Source organism: Falco peregrinus, chromosome 3, assembly GCF_023634155.1.
Source record: "Falco peregrinus isolate bFalPer1 chromosome 3, bFalPer1.pri, whole genome shotgun sequence".
Classification (NCBI taxonomy): Eukaryota; Metazoa; Chordata; class Aves; order Falconiformes; family Falconidae; genus Falco; species Falco peregrinus.
Genome location: NC_073723.1, coordinates 43,064,739 through 43,089,748, shown reverse-complemented (window position 1 = coordinate 43,089,748; position 25,010 = coordinate 43,064,739). Strand labels below are relative to the sequence as shown.

The 25,010-nt window shown below is 37.4% G+C and overlaps 1 protein-coding gene across 2 annotated transcripts in view; it reads left to right on the top strand.

Moving 5' to 3' along the window:
• Positions 1 to 25,010, top strand: part of C3H8orf34 (chromosome 3 C8orf34 homolog) — a 167,733-nt gene that overhangs the window by 23,249 nt on the left and 119,474 nt on the right. For both annotated transcript variants that reach the window (XM_055800692.1, XM_027791715.2), the window contains exons 2-4: positions 8,998 to 9,145; positions 10,091 to 10,222; positions 18,374 to 18,502. In XM_055800692.1, coding sequence (XP_055656667.1) covers positions 8,998 to 9,145; positions 10,091 to 10,222; positions 18,374 to 18,502 — 409 coding nt within the window. The remainder of the gene's footprint in view (positions 1 to 8,997; positions 9,146 to 10,090; positions 10,223 to 18,373; positions 18,503 to 25,010) is intronic.

Here is a 25,010-nt window from a genome sequence, read left to right as displayed (position 1 = left end):
TTGACTGGCTCACATGGAAAATTCGTGGACGATGTGTATTTCTGACTTCTAAGATACACAAGCTTCTAAGCCTGTAATGTCAGATTTATGTTATTGTAATTTTACAGCAAATACATGTCTTTTACAAACAGAAGGAATTACTGCATTTATGTTTTAGGTAGATTTTGCATTGCATATTATGAATACATTAATGAATATATGAATTACAATGTACCTCAGTTGTCCAGTTATTACAATTATAATGTATGTGTTCTGTTGAATGTATGCTAAACGCAGGAATTTTTTTTCTTGTTTACATATATACTCATAATAATAAAAAATAATTGAATATACTCAGTATTTTCAGCTATACATATTTTGTCCCCATATGTCTGTATTTTTTCTGCATGAGACCAGAAATCCTGTTCCTAGAAGGAATTCAAGTTACTGTATTTAAGCCCTATTTTTACATTATCTATGTTAGATTGCTTTGAAATATTTCACTGACCTTTTTCTGAGTTAGCCTGATACTTTCATATTAGTAAGATTCAATGCTGTGAAATTCAGCAGTGTTGAAACTCTTGTGTTAGAAAATAATCTTTACTTACACTTTGAATTTATTTGGGGTGTGGCTGAGCCCTGAGGTTTTTCAAAGCTTTTTCTCTTCCAATTGCTTGTGCTCTTAGCAGTGTTTTAGCATCTGACCTAAACTAGAAGTTCGTGGGAATAATTGAAGGCAGTGACTCTCTGGTGCAAGCATATTACATTCATGCTACCACTAGGTACATTGCAGTTACCTACAAAAATGTAGTCTTACTATTCACTTGAATATGCTTTACATGTGCAATAGAAGAGTACTAGTTAGCCATGTGAAATAGGGGAGAGAGGAGCATAGCACCAGGGTATCAAACTTGTGGCTTTGAAGAGTTTGCTATAAAAATTGATTTGACAAGGCTTTCTTTGAGGCCTTGCCACTGTTGCTGTAATGAACCCCAGTGCACAGCTTTGTATCTACCAGTGAAGTAATTGGGGGGATTAGGGGAAGTTGCTTCTGTACTATAGCCGGGACGATTCTTTCCTGGTTGTAACATGGTTTCAGGCAGTGAGTAGGACAGGTGTGCACCTTGCTCCTGCATTTAAGTAGGGCTAGGACTTTAACTAGCTTTGCACGGAATCATCACTTGTTGCCCAACTCCAGATTTAGGTCCTTCTGTCTTCTGTTGGAAAAATTAAGAGTAACTGTATGGAAGTCTGGGATTTTAAGTAGTAAGAAATTGGGACTCTTAATTCCTAGACCAAATTTATCAATGTCCTACTACTGGTATTGTGCTTTTAGATATTATAATATGGCTGTGGGGGGGGGGGGGGGGGGCGCGGAGAAAAGGAAAGTATAAAATGTCTTGCATAGTAAGTTTCTTTAATCACTGACAAATCAATCAGTTTAATTGCCCTAAACTGTGAGGACAGGAACTAGAAAAAAACATGAGAAATGATAAACATGCAACAGTTATTTCTGATAAGTTTTTACTCTGGTAATATATCAGTAGTGTATCTAATGTGTGGCCTAATTTGGAAACATGTATTTACATTTTTAACTTTACTGGGATAAGTGTTCGGGGGTGGGAGGTGTGTGGTGGTGGTGGTGAAAGAGCATCTGACAGGTGTGGTTAGTTGCTGAACACATTTTGAAAATGTGTATTGTCCAGGTTTTCCATGGGTCACAATTGAAAGGATTTCCATCAATCTTCATTTGCATAGTTAGATTCTAAAAAAGACTTTTTCTTTTTTTTTTTTTTTTGGCGAGGGGGGTGGGGGGTGGGGTGGGGTGGGGTGTGTAGGCTCCTGGAAGGAAGGAAATGCTTGCAATTCTGCAGCACAGAGCAGTAATCTACTTCATCGAGGCATTTTAAGCATGCACCTGGCTTTATAATTATTTACTTCTCATGCATAAAAAACACTTAAGCTTAAGTGCTTTGCTGAGTCAATCCCTTAATACACCAATTGTGGTTTTTTTCATGTACAGCCTTCTCCTGATTGCCACTCATAAACCCTTAATAACCATTATTATAGAGTGGTACTAGTGGTACTGTACTGAGTCGGGGTGGGATGGAGTTGGTTTTCTTCACAGCAGCCCATATGGTGCTGTGTTTCTCATTTGTACTAAAACAATGTTGATACACCAGTCTTTTGGCCATTGCTTGGCGCTGCACAGGGTCAAGGCCTTCTCTGTTCCTCACTCTGCCTCCTAGCAAGCAGGCTGGGGCTGGGCAGCTGTGAGGGGACACAGCTGGGACAACTGACCCAACATAAGAAAAAAGATATTCCTTACCATATAATGTCATGCTTGGCAATAAAAGCTGGGGGATAAATTTTTGAAAGTAGCTGTTGCTTGGGGGCTTGCAGTGGGAGGTGATGAGTGAGTGCCTCAGCATCACTTTCGTTGGCTGGTTGGTTGTTTTCCCTTTGGTTATTAAACTGTCTTTATCTTGAACCATGAGTTTTGCTTGGTTTTGCTCTTTCCATCCTCTCCCTGACTTCTCAGGGGGTGGGAGTGAGTGAACAGCTGGTGGGTGCTTAGCTGCTGTCTGTGGTCGACCTGCCAGAGGTAGCCACAAAAATACCTACTGCTTTTGTTCCTAGTATCACCCTCCTTCAGAAAAAAAGAAGTTTGTGCCAGGTAAGTAGAAGATAAGTCAGTGAAGTTTGAACTGGAAATATGATGCGATTATTTGAACAGTTGCAGTAATGAATCATTGAACACAGAGGAACAAGCGGCTTCACCTTAGACCTTGAAATTGGAGAAAGATTACTTCAGCTGATAGAGAAAAATCAGCTCTAGCCTGTTGAGTTAGCATTTAGGGAAGGCAGTGATGTGCAGTCAGTGTTCGTTTATGAATGTAATTTAAGGAAATCAGTCCAGGTTGTAACAGTCTTTCCTAGCCTTTATCTATTAGTATTTCTTTCGATTTAAATCCTACTGACCTTTTAGAAAACTAGTAGTTTCCATTTTCTCTTCGTTGAACTGTGAAGTGCCTTGCCTTCAGGGTAGAATTTCCACTGGTTGATAGAGTGGGTGGAAACTGAGGACGATTTCTGAATTACACTTTAGGGAAACCTTACAGTGTTTCTGCTATAACGTGAACTACCCTTGTTTGATAAACCCTTGCTGAGTTCAGATAATGATGTATTAGGCATAATTCCGCAAGTGTGAGATTGGTACCCAGAGATACAGGATTGCTGAAAGAAGTGTTAGCAATTGTAGAAGTCTTTGTGATTTGAAAACCATGGGAGAAAACATAACTGTTGACATGCTTGGCATATCTGAGAGCATGTCTTTAACCTTTTGTTCTTTTACTGAGAAGTAGTTAATGTTTTAGAGTAACCTACTATCGGCGACCCCCCTTTTGACAGCATTCTTGTCTGAAATGATAGAATGGGAGAGAGAAAATCTTTCAATAATAAAGCCAAAGAACAAAAGTGTTTGAAGCTATTTTGTGAATGCAGAAGTGGTATAATACATTTGGGACAATGATATTTGAAATATCAAGAATAAGATAAATAAAAAAAAAACCCTCAAAGGATACGTAAGTGAAAAAATACAGCAAGAGGTTCAGATAGATATTGCACGTTATGATGTGCATGGTGGAGTTTGATAAACTGTTGTGAGCTCTCTCAGTGAAACTTTGCAGTTGTCCATCAGACATCATCTGTGCAAAAGCTTTTTTTTTTCTGGATCGCTAAGTAAGATCAATGATACACGTTTTATCAATTATTATATAGATGAGTTGGATTTATATCAGATAAGGCTAGTTCATCCAACTTGGGAACTGATTATGTGATTTGCAAAGGGTTTGTAGTGGGAAGAATATGTTGTTTCCATTCTGCTCTCCAGAGTCTCGCTAAACATGGTTGGTAACATAGCCCCTAAAATTGGTCTTCTGTTATTGAATTGGTACCGATATTTAACAGATGAACATTTAAAGGAGGACTGTTAGCTATTTTATGATTTTCAGACTCACTCTTATTATTCTCATTGTATGACTCAAAAGTTTACCACTTTTGTGTATCAGCATTATCACCCTGATTTGAGATGTGAAAAAAAGCAGTTTGAGGCTTTCTGAAAACGTTACCTGCGCCGCTACTTCCATATTGTAGATTTTGTTACCAGTGCCACCTTTAGGGGAATTTTGTTTGCACCATACCATAGTATCAGGGCCATCATACCAGCTTTGTACTTTCTCTTTTAGTTGTATGTCCAGACTAATGTCTTTGCAGGCTGTGTTTGACACTGTGTACTGCAGTTTGTGATACTAAATTTAGCTGCACAGCTAGCTGAAGAGGCAGGAGTAAGCAGTGTTGAGGCTTTGAAGAAAGAAAGAGTTGGTTGAAAGTTTTTCATTCAGTTTCAGGGTAAAAGCCTGAGTGTTTTCACAAACAAGCTGAATAGGACTACTGATCCTATAGAGGTTTGCTCTCAACTGTTTTTCTACCTTGGTTAGTTTGAAACAACTAGTAAGGTATAGGCATGCATATTGTTTTTATGTGGAAATTTGCTTTGTGTTGAGTAATTGTTTTCATAGGGAGACACGGCGATAATTTCATGAATGCTTAAAATATGTTGAAGTCAATTTTGATTATAGTCTGGTGTGTTTCTTTTTTAATTCTAAATGGCTCAAGAAGATTTAAAGCCAAGCTATTTTCCAAAAGAGGAATGCTGGTATTTTTCCTTAACTTCCATAGAAAATAATCTTTTGTGGTAGAAGCAGTGGTGTTTACCTTTCTGGTCTCATTTAAGAATTGCAGACTTCTGTTTTAGCAGGTAAGAATAATGTCGAAATACATCATTTATTTATTTATTTATTTCCTTGCTTTATTACTGCAGAAATCAAAAAGGAATTCTAAAGAAAAATAATGTGTCGATCACTAAAAAATGTATTGAACTTACTTTCCTTCCACAGGTTTTCACCCAACTTTTTATCTTCTTTGTGCTCTTTACAGCCTGTACGAAGTGATTAGCAAACCTAGATTTAGGTGTCTGCCCGTTTTCTGTGTCCAAGCTCCATTGTAGTCAATGGATATATAGCCAATACAGTCAGTGGAGCCTGGAGAGCAATTCTTCCTAAGTGGACACACGCCAGCTAGTTAGCTGGGAGCTCTGTAGACTCCCTTGGCCTCTTCATTGACAAGATCACCGTTGACGTTGATGTGAAGCCTGCTGTATTGAATTGTCTTAATTTGGAACTGTATCCCATCAAAACCTTGTAGTTTAAGCTAAGCCACCTAGTCTCTTGGTCAGGAGAGACAGACAGGTATCTGAGGGCAACATGCTCTACCTAATTTAAACATCCAATTTAAATCATGAAATGAGAACATAATACAGCCAAAACCTGTGCACACTCTGCCATAGTTAAAAACAAAACCTGGGGTTGTTGTGTAGTTACTGTTATCAATTATAGGGCAAGATAGAATGTCTCTTAATTAACTTAATAACCTGATAGGTACGTTTAGACATAGCTAATTAGAGCTTTCTTGTAATTGGGCCTATGATTAATAGACTGTGAACACTGTTTCATCTGTATTAAATGCATGGACAGTCACAAGGAACTTAAAATTTGTGCCTGCATTGAATAACTAATAGAGGACTTCAGGACAGCACAATAGTGAAAGATTATTCTCTTTATAAAGAATTTATATATTTACTAGTTTAGACCTGGGTTTTTTTTCAATGTATTTTGCAGCCTTATCAATATGTGTGTGAATCTCTACATTGGAAACACCCACAGATCAACTTTTGCAAGTTTCTTTTAAAACAGTCTGTCTTACATATTTTAATAAAACTAATGAATGTAAAAGCATACAAAGATGCTGTTACAGAAGAAAGTAGAAGTGACTGGTATCATTTCTGGTTTGCACAGTGCAAGGTTAAATCCTTGGAGGAGTTAACTGCCAGTTTTTCTGGAGCTTATATCACCTTTCAGCCTGTTCTTTTTTATTCTAGTCAGGGCAGAACCTAATTTGGGGCAATAGAGTGTGGAAGCTGCAGAAACGACTGTATTCAGCCTAGTGCTCTAGTTTGTAGTAATCGTGGAAGTTCCTTTTCACCCTTTTTTGTGCTGCAGTGCCTCTCATGGGTGCACAGGGAATTAATTAGCTACTGGTGTCTGAACGGGCTTCTTCACTTGTTAGGCAGCTGGAGGGTAGACACTGAGGGGAGTCCCACTGACAGAAGAGACAAAAAGGCATGCAGTGAAAGGAAGACATAGCAGTGTAAAGAAGGTAGGAGGAGAGAGGTTGTGGGTAGTGAACAGCTCACCTGGCAGCATGGAGACCCAGTCTGCCATGACTTCATTTGTTGTTACAAGGCATACTGTACACAGAAGAACATGCTATAAAGGTAGACAAAACTTTTTATGTTTCTGATTTGAATTAGGTGAAATCAAGAACAAGTAGAAAACTTAGAAATTTGAGATAAAAAGGCAAAAAATATCATTAATATTTTTAAGAGCAATGTCAGTGTCTTGCATTCCTGTTTTCATGCATACTTGAAACTAATCGGTTGAATTTCTTATCAATAAATGAATCTCAATTTCAATGACCTTGTGCCATTTTTATTCTGCTGTTAGTGCAGAGGCAGCTTCATTGAGACTAGTTGGTCTTTTTCCTTTTCTTTTTCCTGTGAAACCTTGCCTCCTTAGCACATTGTGAGACAGATCAGACTGCTGCTAACCAGAAAGGCATTTTATTTTTGTAACTTGTCATACACTTTAGTTTTTCTTATCTAATACCTTCACTTTTGTCATCTATTTTTGAAACTTACCAAACTTGTAAGAGTGTATTTAGAGTACCATGCAGTATGCTAATCCTGCTATCTATTAAGATGTCATCCAAACAACAGATGAGAGCATCAAATAAACTTTGGGTAATTTCATCAGAAGTTTAAGACAGTTTTACTAGGCAATGGTGCTGAGAATACCCCTAATAGACATCCCTAATCTTTAATGTCTCTTTGCCTTCAGTGAAGCATATGTTTTTACTTAAAAAATGAGCTGGATGCTTACTAAGTACAGTTAGTGCCTGTGATTTGTTGGGGTTTTTTTTTTGTTTGTCTTGCCCCTCTCAACCCTCCACCCCATGGCATAGCTAGGCAGCCGTACACAGGCAGGTAACATATTTCCTTGTAATTGCCAGTTGGCCGGGGGTGACAAGAGACTCAAAGGAAACACAGGCTTGAAGAGCATGGGTTGGGGGCTGAGTGGATGGGGTTAGGTCCCTTGATGGATGGGTTGGCAGAATTTGGTAGGAGGGCAAAGGCAGTGAGGGTCATGGAGTTGTGATACTACTTCTGAGATTTCTGACAGCCTGTGTGGCAGGAAGATATGAAAGGAGATAACTCCTGCAGGTGAATGTGGATTTACACAGAGCAGATATCTGAAGCTACTATCACTGCTGTTGTTATTGCTGGTTTGAGTGGTGTTCTTTTCACATTCTGCAGAGTTCAGGAACCCAGCTGCAGTAAGTAGGAGACCACATTGACACCTTGCTTGGAGTAGCTTGAGAAGCAAATCCCCAAGAGATTCTTTGCCCCCCTTTTACAGCAGAATGCTCATAGTGAAAAGCTATGTCTTCCTTAAGTGGCAGCCTTCATAATTTGAGTCACCTTTGTGTTGACTTGAAGTTGTATTTACTTTCAATGACATCTCTGAAAGTGCCCGAGGCAGATCAGTTTGAGGTTTATTACACAAATAAGTAGTATTTTTTTGAACTGCATACTATTTTCAGTTTATGAGGATTCCAGCGATGTTATTTCTTTTTTACTTTAGGTGTACAGGATTGGTACAACTTATTTGTTACTCCAGATAGATAACAGTAGCCTCTATCTACAGTTTTTTTAACTTCTCTAATTGTTGTCACAGACTAGAACTGATGATTATGCTTTGGGACAGCACAGATGTCTGTATCGCTCAGGTCTTATGTGAACAGTAGATAAAAAAGTGGTCCTTTTGAATAGGAATTAATTTCATATCACCTTGGAATATCACTTTTTTTTTTTTTACTGTGTAAATATGTTCTTTAGTTTTATTGGTGCATCTCAGAATAAAGTAAAGAATCCCATAATTTGTTTTATTTTATTAGGTCTGTTTCTGTGAAGATAATTTCTTCCTGTGATAAGCAAGTCAGTGATGACAGTGATCAAGTAGCATTTGTCTTACACTGACACATAGGCATTCTAAAATTTTTCATCTCCACATTACGTTTTTGATGCTACATTAATTTTGTAATGTATTATTAATAGATTATCACCCATGCATGTTTTTTTAAAATTAATAGTGTCAATGCACCTATCTCAGTTCTCATCATCTTGTTTTTATTAATCTAAGACAGAAAAATATTTTCAAATCATGATTCAGATAAATTATTTAAATTACAAGTCAGATATTACACTTTTCCTTCGGTAATAGAATCCTCTGCAGTGGAATTCCTTCATTTGTTGTGGTCCATTACAAGCACAAGATTACATCTTTCCACTTGTCACTAATTCTGCATTTTGGCAGGGAAAAAAAGAAAAGTTTTCTGTTAAGAGTGTTGCCAAGCAACTAAAATATGAATTACTCCAATTTCTGGATTTTTTCTTACATGATATATAGCAGAGTGTTTCTCTTACTTGGCAAGAGATAGTTTAAATGAAGTTACTTGCTGCTCAGAAGAGGTGCTTGTTCTGAATGGTTAAATGAACAGTATTCAGATTGTTTTGGGTAAATTTGAGCAGGTAGCAGGGATTGGGTTGTTCAGGGTAAATTCCAGTGGATGGGTGATGTTGTACAGGCTAAGAGCACTCAGACATAAACACTTCATAGGGCAAAGCTAGCAGTACTTTGAGGAGATGGGTGTTTCCAGCTGTTTTCTTCAAAGCTGAAAACAGGCTTCTCCTTTATAAATGCTCCTTTACTTTTGGTAAATACAAGATTAGTTTAGATGCAATATCCCACTAATTTTTTGTTTTGTTTTAATTTTCTAAAGGAGTTGATGACCAAGCTGATAACAGAGACACCTGACCAGCCCATCCCATTTCTAATTGATCATCTTCAGTCCAAACAGGGAAACCGCAGTCAGCTTCAGAGAACGTTGTCTGGCTCTGCTGCCCTTTGGGCAGAGAGTGAAACATCAGGTATGTTCTGTATGCTGGAAAGGGCTAGTCTCCAGTATAATCTTCCCATACTTTTGTTCATGATTTCCTGGATGCACGTATACCTACTGAACAGGTACTACTATGTGATTTTGAGCATGCGCGATAAATCCTGTTTGTCCAATAGATACTGAATTTAATACGTATTGTTGGCTGTCAGCTCAGCCTGGTCATGTCAGTATGGATCAGAGTTACAGGGTGGAAACAATCCCAGTCTCACTGAGAAAGGAGGTGCATATAAAGATCCCTTGATTCCCCTGCTGTCCTTTTTGCTTTCCCTCTCTCTTTGCTTTGTTTTCCTTTTCTCTCCCATGGTGTTTTTGTGTCTGAAATTAGCCTTTATTGAGGTATTTTCTTTAATAATACACACTTTTAAATACTCATCATTCCAACACTTACTACTTTATGAATTCCAGTGTGAATAATTTATGATTGTAGATGTTCAGAAACATAAAAAAAATTCTGAAATATTTGCTCTGATTCTAAAGTAGAAATTTTAGCTTTGATGTTGTGGTACAAGCTATTATTAGAATGCTGGTTTTGTATTTAAAAATGCACTAATGATATGTTTCAGACTATAATAGGTAGTCAAAATGTTAGTTGCCTGACAAATCAGATTTTTGTTTGTGTAAAATTTTAAGCATAGGCAGTCAAACATGTAAGACAATAAATGGAGCTTAAGGACTTTTTCATAATTAGAATAAGATATGGTTTTAATGAAAAACATAGTAATAAATTTCTAAATTTTGATGTTTAGGAAATGGAAGAAATACATGAAATTTAGCAAAAAATCAGAAATAGCAGAACAAAAAGAGCGGACCCTGGTTTAGATTGATAGGTCTCATTTTTTCTGGATTAATTGTTTATTAAGTGTTTGAAAAATGACCCTACAAATGTTGTAACTGCCTGATTCGATTCTTTTAACAGAAAATAAAGGAACAAGGAGAGATTTTAGAAGTTACGATAAACCTTGGCAGGTAAATGCAAAAAAGCCTAAAAAGTCAAAGAGCGACCTTGCCGTGTCCAACATTTCTCCACCGTCACCGGAGTCCAAGTCATGTAAGAAAGCTTCACTACATTATTAATTCGTGCATACCTCCAAACCCAGAGTATATTTTTCTGTTGAATTAGGGTTAAAATAAAATACAAACTATGAGCAGTTGAAATGGCTGAATATATATGTTAGATGAGTTTGGTTCTTGCTTTACTTTCACTTGAGTTACGAATATTTAATAATACCCTATGTTGTCATCAATAGATAGAATAGAATTCTAGGTAGATGAGAAAAAGAGAAGAATATCTGGGTATCATGCACAATTTTATGTTCACATACCAATTATGATTTGATGTTTTAGTTTGCATTGCCATTTTGCATGTGTAAAATCTGTTCTGCTGTTACTGGTCCTAGTAACGGATTGTTTGCAGTGGGTCAGGCAAGGCAAAACTATAAATTATAACTAGATACTATTCAAGATACAGGGGCCGTGGCAGCAGAACAGGTGTACTGCTCTGAGAGTTGTTGAAGGAATCTTAAAAGTACACTGAAAGAAAAGGCAGAATAGAAATAGAGTGACTGAAGGGAATATTGTCAATGACCCGTAAAATAGAAGTAGTAAAAATAGAGGCAGCAAGCCTTAGTGAAATATAGTGCTTCCTGTGTACTGGCCATTGAAGAGACTTAAACTTGATTTTGAATAGATTTTTTTACGCTAGTAAATATATCTACAATATACATACATACGTATGTATAGGTACACACAGACACACAAGTGTGTATACAAGATTTTTTCTCCAAAATGATTTGCAAATTCTTCTGTTTACTGTTGCAGCTTTTTGAAATTTTTGTAAAGGCAAGTATTTTTAATAACTTGGAGTGTGATTAGGTGGACCAGATGAGAACAGAGATGTAGTATGCTGCAATGGAAGGCTTGCTGTTTTTCCTCTAAAAGCGAGATGGGGTAGTTCAGACTTCAGTGTAGTCAAATCTCCCAGTGGCCTCAGTAGGTCATAATGTTGCACAGCAGTGGGCCAAGGGTGTTGTGAGCTGTTCCTGCCACCATGCTGTGTTATTCTCCCTTGCATTTCAGACTCTGTCATATGCATCAAGTAACTTCCATGCCATCTCTTAAAGACCCAGAGTTCTCAGTCTTTATCCCAGGTAGTGGAGTGACATCTTTTCACTCCCTTAATTTGTGTGCCTACACCAAGTTTCATGCTTGCTCGTCCTTAGGTGGTCCCAGGAGAGGGACAAAGAGGAGGCTGGGCACTCTAAACTTCCAGGTCACGTGTCGAGCAAGGAAGTAATTTATACATCCATAATAAGACTGGACTCAAGGATCTGTCCTTGTGGACTGAAGGGCATCTAATAATGCTTTTCAGTTGGAAAGGCTTACTCTCAAGCTATCCATGTTCCTAAGCTGCAGTGTGAGAGTGTAGCTTTACCCACAACAGAAGAAGATAGTCTTAGAGTGTGCTTAAGGCAATTGGATGTACATAAATACATGCCACTACCTGGGATTTGTTCTGAGAGAGGAGACTAATGTCATTGCAAGGTCACTCTATCATCACTGGAAGGTCATGATGATTGTGGGAGGTTCCTGATGACTAGAAAAAGGCAAACATCACATTGATTTTGAGGAAGGGCAAGAAGACTTTGGGGACTGCAAGCTGATCAGCCTAACCTCACTCTCTGGGAAGATTATTCAGCAAATGTTCCTGGAAGGTGATCCCAGCCGCAGGAAGGAGGAAAATGTGATTGGGAACAGCAAGCATGGATTTATGAGATCATATGTGCCTGATTAAATCAACCTGATTTCCCCCTTAGATGAAATAACTGGCCTTGAAATCAAAGAAAGAGCAGTGGACATTGAATACCTTGACTTTAGCAAAATGTTTGTCAGTCTCCCATAGTATCCTTATAACTCAGTGACATATGGACTGGGTAAGTGGACAACAAGAGTGTGGGAAGTTGGCTTGACTGTTGGATTCAAGGGATTGTGACTGGGCATGCAAAGTTCAGTTGGAAAGCCGATCACTAGCAGCAAGCAGCATTTTTCTGGGACTGGTACTGAGACCAACACCATTCAAAAAGTCTTTCTTAATGTCCTGGATTATGAGGTAGAATGTTATTTTAGGTTTGCAGCTGAGACCAAATTGTGGGAAGTGGTTGGTATTCTGGGTAGCAGGGTTGCTGTTCAGAGGGACCACAACAGGCTTGAGGAATGGGCTGAGAGGAACCTCATGACCTTCAACACAGGCAAATGCAAAATCCTACATCTTGGATGGAATAATCCTGAGCAATAGTATGAACTGGGGTGTAAATGGCTAGAAAATAACTTTGCAAAAAGACCTGGGGTGCTAATGGACAAGAACTTGAATATGAACCAGCTGTGGCTGTGTGTTTTGCAGTGCTGAAGGTGAGCTGCGTGCTAGGCTGCATCGGCAAGAGTATAGGCAGCAGTATGTATTTTGCACTTTTGAGATGACATCTGGAGTACGTCCTGATAGGCTATGGTGTACCGAGCAGGTTCAGTGGAGGTCCACCAAGATGATGAAAGGGCTGGAGCACATGATGGACAGGGAAAAGCTGAAGGATATTGGTTTGTTTATCCTGAAGGAATGAAAGCTAAGGGGAGATTTCTCTGTTGCCACCGACTGTTACACTGGAGCGTGGTAGAGAAGACATAGCCAGATTCTTCTGGAAGGTGTGTAGTGAAAGGACAAGAGGCAACAAAAATTGTACTGCAAGGGTGGTCAAACACCAGAACAGGTTTTCCAGGGAGGCTGTGGAATCTCCATCCTGGGAGGTAACTCAAAACTCAATTGGATAGTCTGAGCAGCCTGCCCTCATTGGACCAGTTTTGAGCAGCTGGTTGGACTAGAAGACTTTCAGAGGTCCTTTCCATCCTAATTATCCCCTGATTCCATGCTTTCCTGTTCACGCCCTTTCCTATTTTGTTGTCCCTAATACTGTTTTAAACCTTGATTTCTGCTATTATTTTCATGACTTACTCATCCCTGCAAATACTTCTCTCTGCAACTTTTTCAAAATACTTTGTGTATTTGAACTATATTTTTAATTGCTATCACAGAGGCTGGTTTCAGTCATATGCCTTTTTGCCATATCTTGCTTCTCTTATTTTCTGCCAACAACCAAATCAGTAATGACTTTTTTTTGACCTTTTTTTTGCTGGGTTTATGCCAAAATCAGTGAGTACTGTATGTCCCTTCAACTACTTGGATCAGCAGAAAGCAAACATGTTCAGAAGCCATTTATTATTCTGTCCATATGTGCACAGTGTATTCCATTTTTTTTGTGCCTTCAGCTTGTATGTCAAAACATCTTTGGGTGTCACTGTACATTTTTTCTAAAGCCTCTCCAAAGAGGTAGTAAGGACTCACCTGAGAAACAAAATGTTTTAGGCCTGCTGAGGCCTAAGGATTTACTCTCAGATTTGTGTTTAAAGCAAACAAACCTAACAACCTAAAAAGCCCCCCAAAACTGCCAAAACAAACCCAAAATTTAATAGAGTCCATCAGCTGTAATATGTTCTGTTGCAGAGCTTTTGTCTTACGACTGTCTTGTTCAAATGACCCTGAACTTGTAAGTTTATTCAGAACTGAGAATTGTAATTTGATGGGAATCTTTGGAAACATCAGGAGAATGGATTTATTGAATTAGGAAATACTTTTTTCCTTCAGCAGAGCTGATGTTCACTGCATGCTATTCCTGCACAGGTTTCTCTTCCTTAGGCATTCAACTTTTTTACTGGAAAGATTTCTCCAGTCCCTCCTCCTGCCTGTTACAATCTCAGTTGCACCTGAAACAAACACAAAACCAAGAAACCCTGGTATCTAAATGATCTGACCACTTGTTTGATGTGTGCAAAACCAGAATTAAGCAGAAGCTGCTGCTGTTGTCTGGCAAGGAAGAGAATTGGAGTTGGGGCTCCTAGTGTGTGTGTGTGCGTATTTGTGTTTGTGTGTATATATATAAATATATTTAATGAATATTTTAAATTACCACATTCTGTATTTGAAGAAAAACAAGTTTCAAAGTTTCTAAATAGTTTGTGAAACAGACCCAGTCATCTCCTTTTAAGCCAAGTAAGTTGACCTCTTCACCACCTCCATATTAAATCAGATCACAGATCATCCTTCCACTCTGCTTCAGTTCACCATTCTCACCATATCCCACTTAAAATTACAATGTTGTCTACTTTTGATGGCCCTTGGTCAGTCTAGGACTGTAGGCCATCATTCTCTTAGCCTTTTAATGTCTGGGTACTGCATAAACCAGTTTGGCTGTATTATCAAAGAACTCTAATCTGAATGCTATTGCAGGGTTTAAGTACATGAGTAATTTTATGCTCAATAACAACAGGCATTTTTGTTCTTTGAGATGTAAGATGGTCATACAATGTATTAATGAAATATGTAGGATTTATTGAGCAACTGGTCTGACTGTCTGCAAATCATGTCTTGAAAAGACATGTATATGTAGATAAAAACAATACTGATCTTGTACCATCATCCAGTTGGAAATAAAGGTCTGCTGATTTGTGACAGAATTCATAACACATCTGCAAATGAATTTGATGTGCATTTGTTGGGCGGACATGCTGCCAGAAAATCACAAATACTGGAAAGCATGTCTTTACAGTCTTCTAAGATGAGATGGGGAAATCTCTGCTCTATAAAAGGAAAACATAAATATTTCTATACAAATGCTATGATGTAGATGTAATAAATCTTCTGAACTGTAGGCACATAATTTCAAGAGAAAGTGTTCTATAAATTTCTCAAATAACGGAGATGAGGTTGAGGCAGGTAATGTGATGAGGGATTTAAGATTACTGATACGATGATTTTGAGGAATGAGTGAGTGTAATAAAGAGGAAAGTCAGAATATTATGAAAGGATTTTACTAAGTGTGTAGTGATACATGCATGGAAATGATACATGATGGAGCTCATACATACAGAATAATGTCATGTATTTCAAAAGATCTCAAGAAAGGGTCATATGTTCCTTATATATTTCTGCATGCTTCACACAAAGCCATCCATTTGAAAGTGCCCAGTGCTTGTTGATCCTATAGTTGGGAGGATACAAGTTTCTATTTTAAAAACATGTGTAAGCAAGCAGAAAATGAACTTTGAAAGGACAGACACATGCCACGTGATGTAATGAAGTAGATTTGACTTTTAGTATCTGTTCATTAGTTGGAAGAGTAGGTCAGTAAGAACTATGTCCTCTCTAGAAGTAATAACAATTTCAGTCATTTCTGTTTAACTTTGTCCTCAGTTTTCATTCAACAGAATGAGCCAAACCCATTGTTGAAACAAAATCTATCGCAACACAGAAATGTTCCATGACAGTATGTCTGTATTAATAGTTTTTCACTGAAATACAAAATGGTTCACTGAAACACAGACTGTAATACACCAGCGTGCAGAGCGAATTTCCACCTATTTTTGACTGGTTTCCTACCATCCGTCTAGTGAGATGCAGTCCAAGCCGCTTGTGTTTGTGGGACATTTCTCTGAAACTAGGGACCAGACCGTTGTCTCTTGAGAAAATTTCTCTTCTTTCCAAGGATAGAGCCTTGATACATAGATTTTCCTGATGCAGGTTGGTCCATATACTCAGCAGTTGCTGATCCTGGAAGCTCCACAGCTGTTGAGTAGAACTTATATTCGTTCATTCAGCTTCTGTCCCATAACAAATTTTATTTCAAGATTGTATGCTTTCTCAAAAATTCTGTCCTTTGGTGTTTTGAAAATTGTGGTTAGTTTCAAATTAACATGATATCTAATTCCAATGTGGGAAATTTCTGCAACCTGGAAGCTCTAAGGTTTGGTCACCTTTGTACATGGCTTTACTATATTAAATTATTGCCTGTTTGTATTTTGATGGTACTGTGAGTTTTCTGTGGTGTGGTAAGTTCAGTATCTGGAAAGAAAAGTCTGTCAAACTGCTAATAGCCAGAGCGATGCTGCACAGTATAGTGTTGGTACACTGAAGGGAGAAGATGAGATGGCTGAAAAAGCAGGCAGTAAAGGAGCATGTGATCTCAATATAAAACAAAGGTGAGCAATAATAGAGAGACCTCATTGCAGAATTTCTTTTCTAGTTTACTAACGGTTTGTATTTACAATTAGTAAAAGTTGAGGAAAAAATACTAGGTGGAACTTTTTTTTTTCTGTAAATAAGAAAAAGGATGACAAATACTGAAGTTGTGCTATATAATGTAAGTTAATTATGCTGGGGTCTATGAATGGAGGCAATACTTGGTCACACAAAAATTTAGATAACTTCTAATGAACATAGTGGTTCCTAAAGTGGGGAATTGGAAATTAAATGATTGCCATTTGAAAGTATCAACAAAAATTAAAAGCTGCCATTTGAGTAGAGGCTAGACATACCCTAATACCTTAAGGCCTGTATGTATTTGCTAGGAATCACCACAGCTCATTATTTCCATTGTCCTCAGAAGGAAATACATGACTTGTCTTTTGAACACAAAGCAGAACCGGACTCTTGACACACCAACTTGCCCCTCTCTTCCCTTCTCCTTACTGAGGCTTCCAGTGTCTCTTTCCTCCTACTCTGATCTCTGTAGGTCTTTTTCAATGTCTCCTTTGTCTTCTGTCTTCAAGAATGTGTAATTGAAGTCTAATGTATTAACTTCCCTAATAGTTACCCATGTTCCTGGGTGAGTGTTACAGATCAGAATATACTCTGTGTTGTTAGGCTGTGTAGATGTCTAGTTTGAAGATGGCTTGGTTTATGTCTACAGGAGATGGAATCATGTTCTCTGTGACATATTGACTTAAACATACCGTTCTCCAATTTCTTTATCTGGAAGAGATGGCTATTGCCTTCAACTTTTCCTTTTGGAATTGATCAAAAATGGAGGAGAGTCTATATTCACACAGAAGGCAGTGAGCAATAAGGGAAATTTCAATAGCAACAGTTATTTAACACATTTTGTAATAGCTACCAGAAATTGAAGTCAGAGCATAATTTCCCCATACCATCATAAATGCACTCTGAGATTCCAAATGATCATAAGGTACTACTTTTTTTTGCATGATCTGTAGGAGTCTGCAAGCTTCTTTCTTAGCATGTAATGGAAATGAAGTTTGTAAGCATAAATTAGTTGACAGCTGTCAAAATAGTAAATAAAAATTTCAAAGCTGGCCAGGATATATTGGATGTTATAGGCTTTGTTTTTGAAGTTATTTTTAAGTGAGTAGTTAGCAACCATTGAAAAATGCAACTGGTTCTTTCTATTGGGAATGTGGAGTAGGCATCGTTGTACTCACAACAGCACAGTAATGCTGTGTTCGGAGTCAACCCAACGATTGTATTTGGTGTGGAAGGCAGCAGATCACTTACCTCAGAACAATGGCAAAAAGAACATGTTAAATTGCAGTTCCAGTGACAGCATCATTTTGTTTTCATTTCTACAAAATGTTCAAGTTGGTTAATGCAGGTCTGTGCATTGTGGGATCCTACATATCTCAGAAATTCCTTCTGTTCTTCCCTGCCGTTGTAGGTAAAATTAGCTCAGCAGTTAAGAAAACTGTTAATATAAAATTAAACCAAAGGTTTTGGTAATAGATAATGACTGTAAGCTCAGGAGTATGCTTGCCGAAGATAGTTTAAGTGTCAGAATAAAGATGATAGGGTGGGACATATTTTGTTTCACTGTTTTTATGAACTGTGTAATATACATTTTATGATTTTTTTTTTAAAAAAACATATATACATGTTGTTTTAATACTTCTTTTTTAGAAAAAAAGCCAAAAGTACCAGTTACTCATTTTCATTTTGACATTTTTCCTTACTGGCCCCTAGGACACACAATTATATTTTGATACAAATTAAGTAACTTCATATGCAATATTTTTATTACATTTTTCATTATTGCATTATTTTTAATATTTAAATTGTTAATGTTAATAATTCCTTTTGCCAATTAATTCTGTTGCAAGAATCATCCCAAGTATGCATTTGTTCATAGCTGTTCTCATTTTTACTTCACATTGATGAAAGAAAGTATTTCCAGCTGTTAAAACAGAATAGTTAAGTAATTTCCACTCAAGGTACTTGAGCTTGTAAACTCACTGTGCAGCTTTTTTTCTGCTGTAGAAGCCTGAATGACCAAATCTAAACTTCATCTATATATCTGTGTATATTTAGTGCCAAGGTCAATAGAACATCCTAAATGGGATTGGAGGACAAAACCGGAGAACCATGATTTTGATGAACTAAATCATATTCTTCAAGAGAGCAAAAAACTTGGAAAAGCCCTTGAGAATCTGTCTCGCAGTAAGTTGATTGATTTTAGTTTTTTAATGTAACCATGCAGCCTGAACTGTAATTTGAAGTATATATCAACAAGGTGGTCTTCTATTCAATTAAGACCAAGTTCATTGACAGCAGCAGTTACATTCCAGTTGATGAGATAATTTAGCAGCTCTCCTGCTGACAGAAACTACTTCCTTTGCACCTCTTTTTTTGTTACATTGGTTTTCTGCCAGTTTAGTGAGCTGAATTAGCTCATAAAGACGTCGACACAAGAGGCTGGTTTAATGAAAATGGTGGGAACATGCAGCAGTGAAACTGCTCCTTTGGGTGGTAGCAGTTCGATTGGATTCACCTTCATGAAAACTTAACCTCAGTGATGTAGATCAGACCTGTCATTGAAAAACAATTTGGTATTCTGTATCCTTGAACCCAGTTAATTTATTCCAGTTTTCAAAAGCAGTTTAGATTTTTTTTTTTAAAGCATCTCAAATAAATACTCAAAAACATGGTAGCTGATTATTTCATAACAAACCACAAGTGTTATCCCTTAAAAGACACAGTCAAACACGAGCAGTGTTTAAAAATAGCATGCTGGTGTACATTGGTGGGAGCAAACGCTACTAAATTATCAAAGTATGAAAAGTACTCTGCCATGGTACATGAAAACTAATATGGTGTGGTCTGGGAGATATTTAAATGAGAAATATTTTCTTTCTCCTCTCATGAAATTTTATCCATGGCGCTTTCTTGATTCACTGCAGAAATTGTAAATGATGAGGTCAGAAATAGACATGAATGAAGAATGGAAGATCTGTTTTGTATTTTTTGAATTGTATTTAGCATTTGAATTGAGATTTAGCATTTTTCCAAATTGCATCAAATACCCAAAACTATTTTGCCCAAATTCCCTCTCTCCCAAATGTTTTGGGTTGATCATAACAATTATATTTTGAGCAATTTTCATATTTATATTAATTATAGTAGTACAGTTACAGGGTTCTTTTTAAATGCATTTCTAGTAAATTGGTCTATCTGCCTCTAAGGAGCTAAACCAACTTCAATCAGGGTGTCTGATTTGCAGCCCCACTATTGCCTGACTGGGTTACTGTGATGGGTAGGAGTGTAATTTTCAAGCTTTTCTGCTTTAGAGACTTGTAACCAAGCTTAACACAGATATGGAAACTATTTTTTTTCATTTTCAGAAGGGCTTATTTATTCACTGTCTGGAGATGCAGACCAATAAGATGTGAGAGTTCAATAATAAAGGACTGAATCTACTCTTTAATCCTACATCTTTGTCTTTCTTTGTCAATATTGTGTAGGTTCCATTGAGTTCTGGCTTCCTTATACATAACAGTTTGCAGCATTCTGTAGCTCTTTGCCACAGAGTTTTCTACCTGGAGTGCAGAACACTGCAGCTCTTCTGGGTCCTACACTTGGACTGGAGGTGAAGGTACCTGGTCATTGTTGTTGGAGTCAGGTTTTTATAGTTATTTCACAAATGAAACATTCTTCACTATTTCTTTTTAGTACTTGTTTTCTGATGATTTATCAAGATAATATGGAATTTTAATCCTATCCCCCACAGTAATTTAAATCCCTTGCAGCCTGATCCTAAGTCCATTTTCATGAATGTGCTCTCTATTTCTTCATCCAGATCTTTAACGGAAATATTGTCAGACCTCTTCATGATTCCATTTCAGATCTGACAACCAGCCCTTGAAAACTACTCAGTAAGTGCATTTTTTCCCACCAGATGTTTCTCTACCTTGCAGTGATTTCACCTAGAATGTAATTTCCTAATTTGTTTACTGGAGTATCATCTAGGACAGTAAACAATGTCTTACTATAGCTGAAGTATTTTGCATCTACTTCCTCCTCTTATCCACTAGGCAAGTTTCCCAGTTGAGAAAGCAATTAGACTTATTTGATGCGATTCATTCTTGATAAATTCATGTCAGCTGGTTCTTATCACCTTTCCTATCCATTTGATGTTGATAAATTGTTTATTTAAAAAATTCATCAAATATTCTTGCTGCTGTCAGATTCAGGCTTTCTGGTTGGTGGTTCACATCTTCCCTTTTTCTTTTCCGAGGAAAGGTACAGTATTTGCCCTTTTCTGTCCTCTCCATTCCTGAAAGACAGTTGCTAACAGATTATAGGTTTCTTCACCTAGTTAGTGAAGTGCTCTACAGTAAATTTCACAAGGTTCTGCCAACTTGGATGTTTCTAAATCATCAGAATACCTTTCAGCGTTCCATCATCTGGCTTGCAGTTTTTCCTCTTAAAATCACTAGTGTTAAGCATCTGACTACAACTAAATATTTTTGTAAAGACTGAAGCAGTGAAAGTACTGAATACTGGGATTTCTTTGTATCATCTGTTATTTGCTTTCCTTCTCTTTGGTGTAATAGTTTTGTATTTTACTTTGTCCTCCTTTCCTAGTGTATTTATAGTATCTTTTCTTGTGGCTTTTTTTGTTCTTTGATAGTTTTTACTCATTTTGCACTTTAGCCTTTTTGGTTGTATCATTTAAACTCTTGCATCAGATCAATGCTAAGTTGTGTGTCCTTGTTTCCAGTTTTTGTACTCCTGATTTTTACATCTTTTCAGGAAATAAATCAGTTTTGTGTTGTGATTTCTTATGTGTTAGGATGATAATAAACATTCAAAATGAAGAAACGTGAAAAGTTTGGAGAGTCAGAAAAGGTAAAATTCTGAAAGGAAATGTGGTTCTATTGTTCTCCAAAGGGAGAATACAGATTGCACATAGAAAATATTGTAGAGGGTTTCAATCAATAGATGTGTCTAGAGCTTTAAAGTTATAAGACAGGTGAAATTCTGTGCTGTACCCAAACAAGCATCCCATGTGGCCAACTTTACAAAAGCCATAGCAAGGTCTTGTAGCTACTTTCTCCAGTATTAGTGCTTGTTTTGTGCAGTGCTTTTGATTCAAGCACATCCGTAAAATGTATTAGTCTAATGCTACCTTTAATACTAATCTTGTTTTGAAGCAATATGGGACAAGGACTGGGCTCAACAGTCAGTATGCAAATGATCACAATGTGCTGTCAATGGCTATTTTCAGCATCCTCTAATTTCATTCTTCAGTATTTTAATAGGGGAGAGTGCCACATAGAGCCAGATATTTGGAGTTAAATGAATTTTCCATCAAGTCCTAGAATTAATTTACATTTTTAAAGATAAGCTTTGGATCTTGTAGTGAGTTTCCAGTACTTCATTGCCTGCTATGCAGCTGGCGCAGTCTGTGAATTAACTCTCATTTCTATTGCTTCATTCATTATGCAGTCCAGGTATCAAACCTGTGCCCTTCAAGTGAAATTAGAACTGCACAAAAACTTTGGAAGGTGAGGCTCAGGCGTGTGGATATCTGTGTCTCTCCTACGTTCAGTCCTCCTCACGATTAAAACTTATATTTGGAGCCTGCCTCCCAAGCCCCATCAAGACAATGTGTGAGTAATTCTGTGCTGCAGTAGATCTGAGAAACCAAAAGTGACTTCATACTCAGTGTTAAAAGTATCTTAAGAGCTTTGAGAGGCTGGAGAAGAATACTGCCATAATTATGGTCTAAGTGCATTGGAGCTTGGTGATTTATAGCATTGTCTGGAGGCCTACCCACATGGGAAAGCTCGATTTCATTTGCTTCTCCAATCAGCTGTGTGTCATTGAAGTGGATTTTAAAGTAGCAGATCAACTATTTAGGGGAGATTTTGGTTTATGAAGCAACATACAGGAGTATACTGCATTTCCTTTGTGCATGATTTGTTTTCTTCAATTGCAAGGTCACTCATCTTTATTGCTGTCGTCCTTCTTGCTCAGCTGATCATACATAGGAAAAGTTCTATGCTGTTTCAGATGTATGCTCATCTATTTCCCCTTCTGGCCTTTTAAAGAGAGTTAAAATCTCCTGTGTAGCTAAGGATCTCACCCCCCATCTTCTGAGGCTGGAAAAATAGATAACAAGAGATGGAAAACAGTGAATTATAAGTGTTTTGAGTGGAAAAAGTGAGCACTGTATCAGCAAGAGCTTGTTGCAGAGTTGGTGTGAAGCCTGCCTGTTTTGTGAACAGCTTTACATCTTTTATGTGAACAGTTAAGGCTTAGAGTGCATATCGGAAATGTGTGCATATTCGAGGTTTCACTTTACACATAGTAATGGCGTTTGATGACACTTAATGTGTTCTACTGTGAGATGGGTACTTTTTCTTAATTATGCATAGCCTTCCATCAGAGATAACCATTTTGTTAGTAATGTTTGAATCCTTGTTAGGGCCATGTGTATACTGCAGATCAGAGGGGAAGAAACAAATGTATCATGCTTTGAATTAAATTGGTATTCAATGGTCAGAAAAATGGTAGTAAATGGAAGTTAACATTAAGCAAAGCTATTTGCTAACCAATCCAAGTCAGTTGGAGGGATTCCCAGAAAAGGTAGTATCTAGCTATAACCAGTAGGAAAAAAAGTGCTCTCTTGTTTCTTAATTTGAAAGGCGAGTAATCAGTAAATACATAATCAGTAAATAAGAAAGCCATCTGCAATCTAGTATTGCTGCAAAACATAAAGAATCACAGAATGGCTGAGACTGGAAGGGGCCTCTGGAGGTCATCTGGTCCAACCCCCCTGCTCAAGCAAGGCCACCTAGAGCCAGTTGTCCAGGATCATATCCATTCCTCTTGGATATCTCCAAGAATGAAAGATCCGAGTCCCTTCAAAATATCTCAAATGGTTATTTCTCATAGTCTTAGAATCAGTTGAAGATCTTTATGCATAGCTTAAGACAAGCATGGTCTTACCCCTTCAAGAAAAAGATAAAATAGTGAAACATAAAAAGCCTGTGTTCTGTTAATCTTTTACGGGGAAGAAGATAAGAGTAAAAGTCTCATAACAATAAGGGTAGAACTAGTTCGAAAAAAAGAGAAGAATATGTCAACAAACTGCTAAAATCATGTCCTTGGTTTTATGGATGAACCTGTGAGTATGTGGGATGTGAGAATTTTAATATATACAATATATACATAAATAACTACTTTAATGCATTTAGCAGTCTCTGAAACACATGAGAAAGGGGTTTCATTTAGAAGCTTCTACAGTATAGGAAAGTATTAATGAATTACATTGTGGTTATGGAAGATGTACTTGAATAGAATGCCACTAGCAATTATCAGAGACCTCTGAATTTTCCCATTGAAACCAGGCATTTCTGATGATGATTGTAGAACTGTGAATGCACACCTGCATGACACTAGACTTTTAGCAATCACCTCGTGGAGCACTTTGTTTTAAGATGTAATAGTTTAGTATTTTTTTCAGTCATACACAGTTGTTGATCTGAAATAGACTTTACTCTGTAAAAATGACTTATCCATGATCAGTTGAGCATCTAGCCCTCAATGTGTTCTGCTAATCGAACCACAAAGCTATTCATCAGTATTCTGTAGAGGATTTTTCCTTTCTTCTCCAGGCTGAACTTTAAAATTGTGTTATTCTTATGTGAGATCAATGTTTGTGATTTATTTTGAGATCGACATTTTTAGATAAGCTCAATCAAACCTTTAAGAAAGATAATTTTATCTCAGTACTGCAGCTGTTACCCGATACTGCCTTTGCTCATAAAATCTATTTGCTTTTAGTGTGATGTATGAGTAATAATACAAAATAATGATATTTTCTGAGATTGAAATGGGAAGAATGTGAACGTAATTAATGCTATTCAATTATAAAGTGGCGCTTATATGGCTGGGAGATCACTGTTACTTCAGTTATAGGTGTCTTTTTCCTACAGATGTTAAAATATTAATGACCTTTGAGAAAGTATTCACTGTTCTGATCTAGCCTACTCTTAAGTTTCAGGGCTAGAGTCTCTTTTTGAGTTGAAGTGTCCTTTTCTGGAGTAGCATTTGGCTTGTTAAAAGTTTCCCTAATGCTATTGCAGAGCTGGGGTTTGTGCAACTGTCATCTCAGATATGGTACTTTCTAGGTCTTAGAAGTAGTGAGTTGCCATTCAGAGGGTAGTAGAAGGGTTGGCTACTGGCCGTTGTGGACTACACACCTTAACCAATCTACTGCAGTGTACACCTTTCCCTAAAATCAAGAGGTCTGTTGATAATCCTCTTCTGAAATGACCTTGGCCTAGGGGAGTTTCTGGGACGTAATATTTGGTGGGTGATTTGCATCTAGTTTCTCTCTCTTTGCCTAACTCATTACTCACCAAACCTAATCCTGAAATCTGCATTGTTTATTGGAGCAACTCAGAAATTTGGATATAGAAATGCTGCAAAGTCTAAAGAACAGATTATTTGGGGACTAATTATTTTCTTTTTTTGAAGCCACCATGGGGAGGAGAGATTAAATCTCTGTTTCCTAGATATTGACTTTACTGATGTATGGTGTTCCAGTATCTTGTTGTATGTGTAGTGCCTTATGATGCTGTTTCCCTTGTTCTTCTATGGCTAGATGTCGGGTGGAATATTCAAGATGGATACCACCACAGAAACATGATATGTAGTT